At 40.4% G+C, this 15,027-nt stretch overlaps 1 protein-coding gene across 7 annotated transcripts in view; it reads right to left on the reverse strand.

Moving 5' to 3' along the window:
- The window catches only part of ELMO1 (engulfment and cell motility 1), a 586,094-nt gene that overhangs the window by 271,458 nt on the left and 299,609 nt on the right, over positions 1–15,027 (reverse strand). For all 7 annotated transcript variants that reach the window (XM_033193626.1, XM_033193625.1, XM_033193622.1 and 4 more), the window contains one exon: positions 371–475. In XM_033193626.1, coding sequence (XP_033049517.1) covers positions 371–475 — 105 coding nt within the window. The remainder of the gene's footprint in view (positions 1–370; positions 476–15,027) is intronic.

A 15,027-nucleotide genomic window follows, 5' to 3' on the forward strand; every position in this document is an offset into this window, starting at 1 on the left:
TATTGTTCCTCCAGCATCAGACTAAACAGCCACTGAATTTGGAGTCATGCAGGTTTTTGGTAGGTAGTTCATTTTTGTTCCTTGTTATTTAAGAGTTTTTGTCATAATTCAATATTGGACTCTATGAAATGGTTTTCCAGTATCTACTGTATTTTTTAACGCCATCAAAATAAAATAATTAAAAGTTAAAATCCCCATTTCAGTCCGATTGATCTCAATTCTGATTTTTTTTTTTTTTTTTTTTTTTTAGTTTACTAAGAAAGCCAGAAAATATGGGATCACTCATCTAAAGCTAATCCCTCCGTATTTGTGCGTTTGAAATTAACATTGAGTACAAAACACAACATCTGAAAAGGGCCTTCATCCTTACCCGGATGTAGGCATCTTGGTGGTGCTTGGCAAAGTACAGCATGTTGTCCAGAGCCAACATCCCAGGTGGAGTCTGCGTGAAGTCCATGGCAGGGTTGACATGATTCTGTGAGTACAACAAAATGCATGATAAGGTGAATTCTTCAGCAGATTTCACCAACCACCAGAGATCCAATTTCCCTCCTCAAGAGTGAAGTGCTACAAGGCAAGCTCCAAATAATCAAACATGATGACATTTTCTATCTCCATGTAAACCTACTGAGGTGGATGCAGCAACTTCTTTCTACTGCTCCTCAGGATAGCAAAACCAGATTTATACCTGGGATTAGGAAACCAAGCTAAAGATTCAAATATGGGATTATTCTTAGACATGTGACATTGTGAGAAAAAGAAAATGATGCAAAAATTATTTCTGGTAGCTGCACTAAAAAGAAACCAACAGCATTTGGGTAGAAAAAGCTGGGATAAAGCCACACCTCTGGTATTTAATTCGGAAGCTGACTCCAAGGAAACGATGGCCTATTCACACCTTGACTCCGCTTCCTTATGTGGGAGGTTAAATACAGCCGCATGCATTGATGGACTTTGTGAACTGTCCAGGTTTACACAGTCCACAGGCCTCTAAGCACAGACACCGGATAAAGTTCAGATATCCACAGTGTCCTGACATCTGTCTGCTCTCAGGAAGTCTGAGAACCTTCCTCTCTGGTCTTTAGGGTCACCACACACAGCACACAGAACCCCAAAGATGAAATAATAGTTGCAGATATGCAGAACTCAAACACCTCAGCAAATGAAAAACAATCTAATTTAAAAGTGGGCAAAAGACATGATTAGACATTTTTCAAAAGAAGACACACAAATGGCCAACAAGCATATAATGCTCAACATCAGTAATCATCGGAGAAATGCAAATGAAAACAACAATGAGATACCATCTCACACCAGTCAGAATGGTTATTAGGTAAAGACAAAGAATAACAGATGACAAGAAAAGGGAAAAAAGAAAATGCTTATATACTGTTGATGGGAATGTAAATTAGTACAAACCTCTATGGAAAACACTATGGAGATTTCTCAAGAACTAAAAATAGAACTACCATTCAATCCAGCAATTCCACTACTGGGTATCTACACAAAGGAAAAGAAATCATTGGCTGGGCATGGTGGCTCACTCCTGTAGTCCACTTTGGGAGGCTGAGGTGGGTGGATCATGAGGTCAGGAGTTTGAGACCAGCCTGGCCAACATGGTGAAACCCCTAAAGATACAACAAATTAGGTAGGCGTGGTGGCGCGGGCCTGTAATCCCAGCTACTCAAGAGGTAGAGGCAGGAGAACTGCTTGAACCTGGGAGGCAGAGGTTGCAGTGAGTCCAGATTGCACCATTGCACTCCAGCCTGGGCAACAGGGCAAGACTCCGTCTCAAAAAAAAAAAGAAAGAAAGAAAGAAATCATTATACCAAAAATCACCTGCACTCTTATGTTTATTGTAGTACTATTCACAATAGCAAAGATATAGAATGCACCTATGTGTCCACCAATGGATGACTGGATCAAGAAAATGTGGTACATATACATAATGGGATACTATTCAGTCATAAAAGAAGAATGAAATCGTATCTTTTGTAGCAACATGAATAGAACTGGAAGCCATTATTTTAAGTGAAATAACTCAGAAACAGAAAGTCAAATGTCACATATTCTCACATAGAAGTGGGAGCTAAATGATGTGCACACGTGGGCATAGAGTATGGAATGATAGACAATGCAAACTCAGAAGGCTGGGAATTGGTGGGATGACGAGAAATTGCTTACTGAGTACAATGCACTATGTAGGTGATGGGTACACTAAAAGCCCTGACCTCCCCACTATGCAGTATATCTATGTAACAAAAGTACACTTGTACCCCATAAATTTACCCAAATAAAAAATAGTTACAAATATGCCTAAGAGGAGAAGGCCTGGCTGATCTGAACTCTCCATATACTTGAGATCACCCAGCAAAAACACCACAAGACTCTTACTAAGATTAGCAACTTACTCTTCACCATTAATTACTGAAAACAATGACCAAGAACTATTCTGAAAATCCACCCAAGAGGGTGGATAGGAGGCAGGACTAGCTGCAGCTTCCACTCGGAAGGGTAGAGCAGCATGTGGAGACTTACATCATGAACTTTTGTTCCAAGAACTAATGCAGGAACATACCAAGAAAGCTGAGATAATTCACAGACGCTTTGAAGGAACTGGATCACCACTGCAGGCTCCCTGGGAGGCAACCAGCACACTAAACAAAAACACAACCAAGGACCCACACCACTTCACTCCCCTACTAACTCCACTGAAGCAGGTGCAGTTATCCATGGTTGCAAGACCTGAAGACCGATCATATCACAGGACTCTTTGCAGACACATGCCAGTACCAGCACGGAGCTGGGTAGCTCTGTTGGGTGGCTAGACCTAGAAGAGCAAAAACAATCACTACAGTTTGGCTCTTAGGAAGCCACATTCTTAGGAGAAGGGGGAGAACACCACATCAAGGGAGCACTCTGTAAGACAAAAGAATGTGAACACTAGTCCTTGAGTCCCAGATCTTCCCTGTGACTTAGTCTACCCAAATGAGAGGGAACCAGAAAAACAATTCTGGTAATATGACAAAACAAGCTTCTTTAATACTGCAAAAGATTATACCAGCTCACCAGCAATGGATCCAAACCAAGACAAAATATCCAAATTGCCAGAGTAAGAATTCAGAAAGTGGATTATTAAGTTACTCAAAGAGGCAGCAGAGAAAGGTGGAGTCCAATTTAAAGAAATAAAAAACAGGATACAGGATACAGGAAAGAAAAATTCTTCAGTGAAATAGATAGCATAAATAGAAAACAATCACAACTTCTGGAAACCAAGGACACAGTTAGAGAAATGCAAAATTCCCTGGAAAGTAACAGCAATAGAATTGAACGAGCAGAATAAAGAACATCAAAGCTCAAAGACAAGGCTTTCGAATTAACCTAATCCGTCAAAGACAAAGAAAAAATAATTTAAAAAATGAACAAAGCCTCCAAGAAGTATGGCACTATGTTAAACATCCAAACCTAAGAATAATTGGTGTTCCTAAGGAAAAAGAGAAATCTAAAAGTTTGGAAAATATATTTGTGGCAGTAATTGAGGAAAACTTCCCTGGCCTTGCTAGAAATCTAGACATCCAAATACAAGAAGCTCAAAGAACACCTGGGAAACTCATCACAAAAATATTATCACCTAGGCACATAGTTAACAGGTTATCTAAAGTTAAGACAAAAGAAAATCTTTTTTTTTTTTTTTTTTTTTGAGATGGAGTCTTGCTCTGTCGCCCAGGATGGAGTGCAGTGGCCGGATCTCAGCTCACTGCAAGCTCCGCCTCCCGGGTTTATGCCATTCTCCTGCCTCAGCCTCCCGAGTAGCTGGGACTACAGGCGCCCGCCACCTCGCCCGGCTAGTTTCTTTTGTATTTTTTAGTAGAGACAGGGTTTCACCGTGTTAGCCAGGATGGTCTCGATCTCCTGACCTTGTGATCTGCCCACCTCGGCCTCCCAAAGTGCTGGGATTACAGGCTTGAGCCACCGCGCCCGTCCAAAAGAAAATCTTAAGAGCTATGAGGCAAAAGCATCAGGTAACCTATAATGGAAAACCTTCAAATTAACAGATTTCTTAGCAGAAAACTTACAAGCTACAAGAGACTGAGGTCCTATTTTTAGCCTCCTTCAACAAAACAATTATCAGCCAAGAATTTTGTATCCAGTGAAACTAAGCTTCATAAGTGAAGGAAAGATACAGTCCTTTCCAAACAAACAAATGCTGAGAGAATTTGCCACTACCAAACCAGCACTATAAGAACTGCTAAAAGGAGCTCTAAATCTTGAAACAAATCCTCGCAAAAACAAAGTAGAACCTCCTTAAAGCATCTATCTCAGAAGACCTTAAAGCATAAATCTCACAATACATATATATTGTGTATATAACAATAACACAATGAAGAAAAACACAAACTATTCAGGCAACTAATAGCACAATGAATAGAATAGTATCTCACATCTCAATACTAACACTGAATGTAAATGGCCTCAATGCTTCACTGAAAAGATACAGAATGGCAGAAGGGATAAGAATTCATGAACCAAGTTTCTGCTGCCTTAAAGAGACTCACCTAACACATAAGAACTCACATAAATTTAAGTTAAAGGGGGTAGAAAAAGATATTCCATGAAAATGGACAACAAAAGCAAGCAGGAGTAGCTATTCTTATATCAGACAAAACAAACTTTTAAAGCAACAGCAATTAAAAAAGACAAAGAAGGATATTATATAATGTTAAAAGGACTAGTCCAACAGGGAAATATCACAATACTAAATATATGTGCATCTAACACTGGATCTCCCAAATTTATAAAACCATTACTACTAGACCTAAGAAATGATATAGACAGCAACACAAGAATAGTGGAGGACTTTAATTCACTGACAGCACTAGAAAGGTCATCAAGACAGAACGTCAACAAAGAAACAATGGACTTAAACTATACCCTACAACAAACAGACTTAATGGATATTTACAGAACCTTCTACCCAATAACTGCAGAACACACATTCTATTCATCAGCACACAGAATGCTCTCCAAGACAGATCATATGATAGGCCACAAAACAAGTCTCGGTAAATTTTTTTTTTTTTGAGGCAGAGTCTCACTCTGTCACCAGGCTAGAGTGCAGTGGCGCAATCTCACTCACTACAACCTCCACCTCCCAGGTTCAAGCAATTCTCCTGCCTCAGCCTCCCGAGTAGCTGGGATTACAGTCGCATGCCACCACGCCGGGCTACTTTTTGTATTTTTAGTAGAGACGGGGTTTTGTCATGTTGACCAGGCTGTTTTGAACTTCTGACCTCAGGTGATCCGCCCACCTCGGCCTCCAAAAGTGCTGGGATTACAGGCATGAGCCACTGTGCCCGGCTCAAGTCTCAGTAAATTTAAGAAAACTGAAATTATATCAAGTACTCTCTCAGACCACAGTGGAATAAAATTGGAAATCAACCCCAACAGGAATCCACAAAACCATGCAAACACATGGAAATTAAACAACCTGCTCCTGAATGATCACTGGGTCAACAGGGAAATCAAGAAGGAAATTAAAAAATTATTTGAATGAATGATAATAGTGACACAATCATCAAAACCTCTGGGATACAGCAATGGTGGTGCTAAGAAGAAAGTTCATAGGATTAAATGCCTACATCAAAAGTCTGAAAGAGCACACACAGACAATCTAAGGTCACACCTCATGGACCTGGAGAAACAAGAACAATCCAAACCCAAATCCAGCAGAAGAAAAGAAATAATGCAGATCAGAGCAGAACTAAATGAAATTGAAACAAACAACAACAACAACAACAAAACACAAAACATAACTGAAACAAAATGCTGGTTCTTTGAAAAGATAAAAAAAAAAGACTATTAGTGAGATTAACCAAAAAAGAAGAGAGAAGATCCAAATAAGCTAAATTGGAAACAAAACAGGAGATATTACAACTGATTCTAGAGAAATATAAAAGATTATTCAAGGCTTCTATGAACACCTTGATGCATATGAACCAGAAAACCTAGAAGAGATAGATAAATTCCTGGAAATATGCACCTTTTCTAGATTAAACCAGGAAGATATAGAATCTCCGAGCAGACCAATAACAGGCAGTGAGTTTGAAATGGTAATAAGGAAAATTTCCAACACAAAAAAGTCCAGGACCAGATGGATTCACAGATGAATTCTATCAGATATTCAAGTAAGAATTGGTACAAATCTATTGACACTATACCAAAAGATAGAGAAAGAGGGATTCCTCCCTTAATCATTCTATGAAGCCAGTATCACCTTAATACCAAAAGCCAGGGAAGGACATCATAAAAAAAGAAAACTATAGACCAATATCCCTAATGAACACAGATCCAGAAATCCTCAATAAAATACTCGTGAACCAAATCCAATAGCATATCAAAAAGATAATTCACCATGATCAAGTGGGTTTCATACCAGGGATGCTGGGATGGTTTAACATATGTAAGTCAATAAATGTGACACACCACATAAATAGAATCAAAGACGAAATCATATGATCCTCTCAATAGATGATCATCTCAATAGATGCAGAAAAAGCATTTGACAGAATTCAACACCGTTTTACGATTAAAACCCTCAGCAAAATCTGTATAGAAGGGATATACCTTAAGGTAATAAAAGCCATTTATGACAAACTCACAGTCAACATTATATTGAATGGGGAAAAGGTGAAAGCATTCCCCCTGAGAACTAGGACAAGACAACAATGCCCACTTTCACCCCTATTCAACATAGTACTGGAAGTCCTAGACAGAGCAGTCAGACAAGAGAAATACACTATAGAAAACAGTGTAGAGGTTCTTCAAAGAACTAAAAGTAGGTCCACTGTTTGATCCAGCAATCCCAATAATAGGTATCTACCCAGAGGAAAAGAAGTCATTATATGAAAAAGATACTTGCACACGCATGCATACAGCAGTACAATTTGCAGTTGCGAAAATATGGAACCAGCCCAAATGCCCATCAATCAATGAGTGGATAAAGAAAATGTGGCATATTTATATACACCATAGAATATTACTCAGCCGTAAAATAAAATGAAATAGTGGCATTCACAGCAGCCACTGTGCAGCATAGGTCAGCCAACACAGGAGGGGAGCCAAATGTAAAAGAGAAACACATGATATTTAGTTCAGACCTATTTCTAGTGTTGCTATATGAGTTTCAAAAATAAATACATAAAAAAGGAAATCTAGTGGAAAAACATTAGTATCTCTAAATCTAATTCTAACAACTCCCCAAAGCTATGTTAATGAAGCTGATGGAAGAGAAGATCCCATGGCTCAAGAGTTATCAATCTTCTTTGAATTTTGCACCCCATATGTCCTTCAAACCTCCTTTCATCAATCACACCCCTCTGCAGGCATTCATTTGCTACTTTCAAAAAATCCTTATAGTTAAAAAACAATGTAATTGAGTTTTAGAGTTCCTTTAAAGAACTATATGACTAATTAGCAAATAATCTCAATAAAAGAATGCCTGCTATGCACCAGGCATTGCGCAAAGTGTCTTGCACATGGTGTTCTTAATCCTCACAAAAATCCCACTAGGTAGATACTGTCATTATCCCCTGAAGGAAACCAAAGCACTGACAATTGGGTAGCTTGCCCAAAGTTTCAGAGCCAGTTATGTGGCAAAGCCAGACTGTGAACTCAGAGCATGGGCTTTTAACCAGGTTGATCAACAACCTAACATTGCTGGGAATTTCACAAAGAAATCCAATGCAGGTTCTCCTCAATCAACGTTATTCTGTCTGGCAGAGTGGGCCTGAGATCCATCTTTTTATTTATTATTTATTTTTATTTTTTTTGCGACCAAATCTTGCTCTGTCACCCAAGCTGGAGTGCACTGGTGGAATCTTGGCTCACTGCAACTTTTGCCTCCCAGGTTCAAGCGATTCTCTTGCCTCAGCTTCCTGAGTAGCTGGGATTACAGGCACCCACCACCACGCCCGGCTAATTTTTGTATTTTTGGTAAAGACGAGGTTTCACCATGCTGGCCAGGCTGATTTCGAACTCCTGACCTGAAGTGATCTGCCAGCCTTGGCCTCCCAAAGTGCTAGGATTACAGGAGTAAGCCACTACAGCTGGTGGATTTTTTTTTTTTTTTTTTTTTTTTTTTTTGAGATGTAGTCTCATTCTATCATCCAGGCTGGAGTGCAATGGCATGATCTGGGCTCACTGCAGCCTCTGCCCCCCGGGTTCTAGCAACTGTCCTGTCTCAGCCTCCCAAGTAGCTGGGATTACAGGCATGTGTCACCACGCCTGGTTAAGTTTTGTATTTTTAGTAGAGACAGGGTTTCCTCATGTTGGCCAGGCTGGTCTCAAACTCCTGATCTCAGGTAATCCACCCGCCTCAGCCTCCCAAAGTGCTGGGATTACAGGCGTGAGCCACCACTACTGGCCTATCTTTTTAATAAAAGTTATAATTTCTCCACCCCCTCAGACATTATAACAGACCCATGTCTCTCTCATGTTCAATAAACCACATCCCTACTTGTCTATAGCAAATAGGCTCTTACTGAACAAAAGCCAATTAGAAAATTGCCTTTGATTTTCAATGACTTACCCTAAGTTATGGAGCATCACTACATTTTAGATAAAAATAAAAAATATTTTGGGGTAGAGAGTGAACTATGTTCTCATTCTCTCTCTCTCACTCCAGGTATCATTTTCTCAGCTTTCTTTTTTTTGGGGTTTCAATAGCCAGTGAAATAATTTTACAACCACAAATTTTAATAACAGGAAAAGGAAAAGAATTTCACGCCAAAACATTTAAAAGCTTTTTGTACTGTGACAAAAATACTGAGATCCCACCAAGGCCAGCAACTCCCCCACTCCTTTCTTATTTACGAGATGCTCTGGATACAGATTTATTTTCTTTTCTTGTTCCATGTTATTTTTTTCCACCTGTCTTGAAATGGAAGCTGCAGGAGCTTTGATAAATGGCTTGAAATTTTCCCTTGTTTTACTGCAAAGCCTGTGTACCTCTGGTACATTCTTCTGAAATGCCATTTGTTAGTTCCTGTTGAAATGCTGCTCTGTGAATCACAGCAGACAGCTCTCAGCCCCTAGAGAAAAAGGAGATGGCTGCTTCCCTTTCCAAAACACCGGAGTTTTTTACTTTGGGAAAGTAGTACCAACCAGCTGAAGATATTATGAGTTATTTTGTAGTGAGCACCCAAGGTGCCGTTTGGGTATCTAGTCTGAGTATCTAGTTCCTGGAAATCAGTTTCTTTTCTGTTGCCTGCCTGTCAGTTTTTCAGCCGAATGATTTCAATCACACATCCAAGGGAAGGTATAAGCTCTAAGACAGAGAATCTCTAAACCTATTCTGTGCCCACACACCATGGCCATTGGAGAGCTAGAGTAAACCTTAAATATAATCTAGGCTGGTCCTCTTATTTTATAGACAAAAAAACTGAGCTCCTGGTGGACAGTAGCAGTGCTTTAACTTGAGCAGGCATCTAAATTTCTTGGAGGACTTGTTAAAGCACTGATTGCTGGCCCCACCCTGAATCTGATCCAGTAGGCATGGGGTAAGGCCCAAGAACTGCATCTTTAATAAATCGCCAGGTAATACAGCTGTTGCTAGTTGAGGACTCTTTGAGACCCACTGGTAGAGAGGATGGTTCATCTCAAATGACACAGGTAATATCAGGAGATCTAGAATCCAGATCCACCATTCCTCAAATCCCCATGCAGCTTCTATATTATACCATGCTTTAATCCACTGGTTCCCAGGGGCATATGCATTTTAAATATACTTGCTGTTCCTTGTCTCTGTGCTCAGGACTCTCGTCAATAAAACAAACCCCCTTATTCAGAAACAGGAATTATAATTTAGAAGCTTCTCACTCCAATGGCTCAAATTTCTCACTAAAATAATATGTATTAGCACCTCCACAGGGAAGCAGCAAACTGTAATCAGTCAATATTTCTACTCTTGAATACTTCCTGGCTTGGAAAACAGTACTGGTACTAGCCTGAATGATTTTTAAATGATACGTGTTTTTCAATTACCAGTGCCATGCTAGTCCTTTATTAGTGTGGATAATAAAGAGATGATGATAATAATGCTTGCCAGATGGCGTATCATGGGGAAAGCCTTTGAGGACTTAGGAGTTAATATTTGTGTTATATGAGTGCCTACATTTGCTGAACAAATATAGCATTAAAAGCAACCTTTAAAACAAGTCACATTGAGTGAATATTCATTTAATCTATGAAAAGCCCTATTTGAGGCTATTTCTTGAGCTGGTGGTTCAAGGTCACGTTCTCTAAGGGGAAGAGAGGTCATCTAGGACCTCTGTCAAATGATACATGCCTCCCTCTCCTCACCTCTTCACCCAGGAGAAATGAGTATGTGGATGTTTCAATAAGCTCCTGAGAACAGCAGTTCTCTGTCTTAGATGCACCTGAAAATCCCCGGGGGAGCTTTAAAAAAAATTCCTGGTGTCCAGGTTCTAGTCCAAATCAGCTCAATGAGAAGCTCTGTGGTTGGGAGCCAGATGGTTGGATTTTTAAAGCTCCCCAGAACATTGATTCCAGTGTCCTTCCAAGGTTGAGAACCACTTTCCAAATCATTCTCAAGAACATCAGAATCTCCTAGAGGGCCTGTGACACCCCAGGTTGCTGGGCCCCACCTCCAGAGCTTCTGATTCAGTAGGTCTGGAGTGGAGCCAAGAATTTGCATTCATACAAGTTCCTAGGTGCTGCCGATGGCTTCTGGACCATACTATAAGAACCACTGCTCCAAAGCCACATTAACCAAATGCAAGCGCATGTTAGGGAGCTATTCATAGCAGCCCATGGAGCTGGTGCCCTTGACTCCCCCTGTACCAGGTGTTGGATTGGGCAGTGACTCTTAGTGAAATGACTGCTTTAGATGGGACATACATTCTCTGAGTTGACATGGGCCCCACCACTCTCTCCTCGCCTGGTTGCTTACACATTTGTATAACGAGGTTGTTGAAGGCCTCTGACTTTGTAACCCCCAACATGGACCAGTGTCCCAAAGATCCTTACAAGTAGCCTCTAGGAATCTTCAGATTCTGCTGTTGATCCCTCTCCATATGTAATAGGAAGCTATTCATAAGAATCAATAGATTGAACGAAAACAGGGAAGACAGTCCATCAACACTGACCTAAGAGGGAGACATGGTGAATACCCTGAGAGCAGAAAAATAACTGCGACAAGGTGTTGGCACTGATACTGATGGGCTTCACACCCGGCACTCCAAATGCAAAATTCCAATTATCTTCCTGATCACCCATCAAAACAAGTGACGAGGTGCCTATTATGATTCTCATCCTATGGATGAGGTCAGAACTTGCAACTTGGGAAAGACAATGGGGTTCAAAAGGTCTTTGGTGACTAGGAATACGGGGTCCATTAGCAAGAAGAAATTTAATCAGAGAAATATAAAGTCCCTTAAAAAAGATTTTTAGAAATTCAAGCACATGCGTACAGATTAAGGGAAACCTGGCTCATGAATAATTCATGAGATCCCAGCTCCTCATCATTTCTTTAAGGTGAGGCACAAAGTTGCCTCCTGAAAGAAACACCTAGGAAGATGCTAGGGATCTAGGCCAATAGATTCTAAGCCCCCTGGATTCCCCAGTGTACCTCCCTCTCTGATGTACATCCTCTTCTCTTTGCCTGGCCTCCTTAACACTTCCGCTCATCTCTCTCATTCTGTTCACCCACCTGCTACCGCTACCTCCTGGCCCCAACCTTGGCTCTGCTTCTCTGGGCTGGGCAACTCCACAACTGTACCCCTGGTGTGATACCCCAGGTTCAACGAAGCTCTAAGACCACCTCCAAGTGTCACTAAGGGAATCTCCTCCCTGAAAATGTTCTGAAACCAAGCAGAGTCTATGACTGTTCAAATTATCAGCTAAGAATTGAAGTTGGCAGCAAGTCCAAGAGGAGTCAAGTTCATGTGGCAACCAGAAGGCTCTGCCGTGTTGGGTTTTATTAATAGGAGCACAACAAGAACAGAAAAGTTTCCACTGGACTGGGCCCTGCCCAGTCACATCTGGATATGATGCACAATCTGGGGGTCACAACGTAACCCAGTTCCTGACACATAAGAAATTGTGCACACGAGTGGCCGGAAAGAAGCAGAAATGTCAGAACAGAGAAGCATGCCAGAAAAGTTGGAAAAAAAAAAAAAAAACTAGTTAGTTAGCCCAGGGAAAATTAGAAAGGTGTGTGAGGTATGATGATTAACTGAGATGGAAGTTGTAGGTTGGACTAACACTGTCTTCAGGCATCTGAAAGGGTACTGACAGTATGCTGTGCCACTACACAAACAGGAATAGCAGAAAAGATTTTGTCCTGAGCAATACTGTGGTCAGGGTGGGATGTGCAGCAGGGACACTGTCTAGGGAAGGGAAAGGCAAATGACCATTACATGGCTTGCAACCCTGAGCTCCTTCTTCTCATCACACAATTTTGGACGTCCACTACTATGCAAGGCACTGTGCAAGACAGAAATTATACATTTCATCCAAAGATGAGTTTAAAACAAAAATAGTACCTGCCTTCAAGGAACTTCTATTTCAGAAGTGAGTTATTAAAAGCCTTAATAATACAGCAAGACACACACACTCATAAATTATGCAGACACAAACAATGAAAGATCATACACCAAAGATTCTGGATTTAAGGCAAACTTTCCTAGTTAAAAAATACTCTCTTATGTTTACTCTTAGAAAAGGCCATGTACTGCCAGGTATGTAAATTCATGAAAATCTAAATTGACTCTCACTTCATTATTTTGAAGAAGCAGAACTGAGACTTCCTGAATGAAAGAAAACACTGGAGCATATTTTATTTGGTATGTTGATTCAACAGTCAATACAAAGAATTACCATAAAAACTCAATTAAAAGATGCTTTGGGGATACATTTCCTTTAAAAATTAAGCTGGTTATGATTTTTTAAAAAGTCTTTATGAATAATGAAATAGTGCTGTCAAGCTTCATAAAGATATCTGCAACTTTTCTACTCAGCTGAGCACACGGGGAATTTGGAACAATCCAGATATCACGGCTCATTCTAGCAATAGTACCCCTATTCTTTCTTTCCTTACCTCCCAGCTCCTCCTTCTATCACTCCTTTTATGAACCCCTTTCTCCCACCTCTTGTCACTTTAAAACAAGGGATAAATACATGTCATGTACAGTGGGCATCTCTGTCTCCCCTTTTCATTCATCCCCAGGGAGAGCACAGGCTATGATGTCCAACAAAGAACACAGCACATGTGCAAACAGCACTCCTGGGCCTTGATAATCCGTCATGAAGCCCATTCTCCTTGAGCCCAGCACAGCTCTCCAGGCAGCCTCTGGTGAGGAACCACCACCAGCATGAAACCTCTCTGCCATGGTGAAGCAAGGAGCTGATCAAGCTGCAGCTGCTACAAATGGACTCCCAGGAAGTCAAAGAGATGCAGAGATTTCTCCAGAGCCTAGAACTGTCTGGCCCTAGCATAGGGCTGCAGCACAGTTAGTAACTGCAAAAGCAGGGGAGGGATAAAAATCTTTCTCCCTGAAGATGTTCTTCAGTGCTTTATTTACAATAGCAGAAGGATGTAGATGGTGACGACGGTGGTAACAACAGCTGTGACCGTGGGGGTAGGAGCTAACACATACTTAGCAGTCACTAATGCCAAGTACTGCTCTAAGTCAGGGGTTAGCCACCTACAGCCCAGGGGCCAAATGGTTTTTGTACAGTTGAGAGTCTAAAATATTTTTTCTTTTATGTTTTTAAATAGCTCTTTTTAATCAAAAGACAAAAAAATCTGTGATACGAAAATGACATGAAATTCTAATTTCAGCATCCACAACAAAAGTCATACTGGAACTCAGTCATACTTATTGATTTGCATATTGTCTGTGGCTGCTTTCACACCGGGGAGCTGAGACATCCGGAAGCTGTGACAGAGCCTTGCATAGGGCTCACAAAACTTAAAATATTTACTACCTGGCCCTTTATAGGAAACACTTGCAGACTCTTATTCTAAGTGTTTGATCCTCCCAGCGACCCATGAATTAATCAGAAAATCAGTCCTTGTCCAGAGTTAAAAACTCCTTCATCAAAAGTTCAATATCTTAACAAAGAAATGCTAATATTTTGCTCCCTGAACAACACAGTGGCCCCTTTGTAAATGTTTAATGTTTTGCTCCCCTGGATAAATACTACAATGATTTTATAGACTCCCAAATGTTTCACTCAACAAATTCTCTGTCCTGCAAATGTTATGTTGAAAGGAATGTTTTCAGGAACCTTAGCTCATGGCTAGAAGGTTCCCATTCCCCTGCCAGCTAGTGTCACAGTGACTCAATGCCCAACCTCTGTGTCTTAGGGCCCCTTCTCCTCTTTTGTTTAAAGGCAAACCTCAAATAGGGCCTTTGATATATATTCAGACATAAAAGACAACATCTAATTTTGACATGCTAGGGATCTGAGCCATGGCTGGTAACATAGCTTACCTCCCTTCAGTGTACTTCTTATAAATGGCAACATCTGGAGACTTTGGTTTCTTTTCTGCAACAGGTTATGCATAATTCTTTTTTTTTTCTTTAACAGGCTACATACAACTCTTACGCCAATTTTAAAGTTTAACAGACAGAGACAAAGAGAGATTAAGCATCTTGCGCACATTCACACAATCAGCGTGTTGATATTTGAACCAAACCATCCAGAGTCCATGTACTTTACTACACTAAAAGGAAAATTTGTTAACTACATGATGGAAAATCGACTTTAGGGAACACTATGCAACATTTATGTGCATAGCGTATTTACTTAGGATGAATGAAAAGGGTTGGGATATAAAATGCAGCCAGTTGTATTTTGTATACAATCTCTATAGTAGCATATAGTCCTGGTCAATGTATATTTTATATAGAATATTTTCTATATATTCTTATTATATAAACTATACATGGATCAGCAGTATCATAATTACGTATTTTTTTGAATGCATTAAAATCTGGAAGG

The sequence above is a fragment of the Trachypithecus francoisi genome, unplaced genomic scaffold, assembly GCF_009764315.1.
Source record: "Trachypithecus francoisi isolate TF-2019V2 unplaced genomic scaffold, Tfra_2.0 Lachesis_group4, whole genome shotgun sequence".
NCBI classification, from domain to species: Eukaryota; Metazoa; Chordata; class Mammalia; order Primates; family Cercopithecidae; genus Trachypithecus; species Trachypithecus francoisi.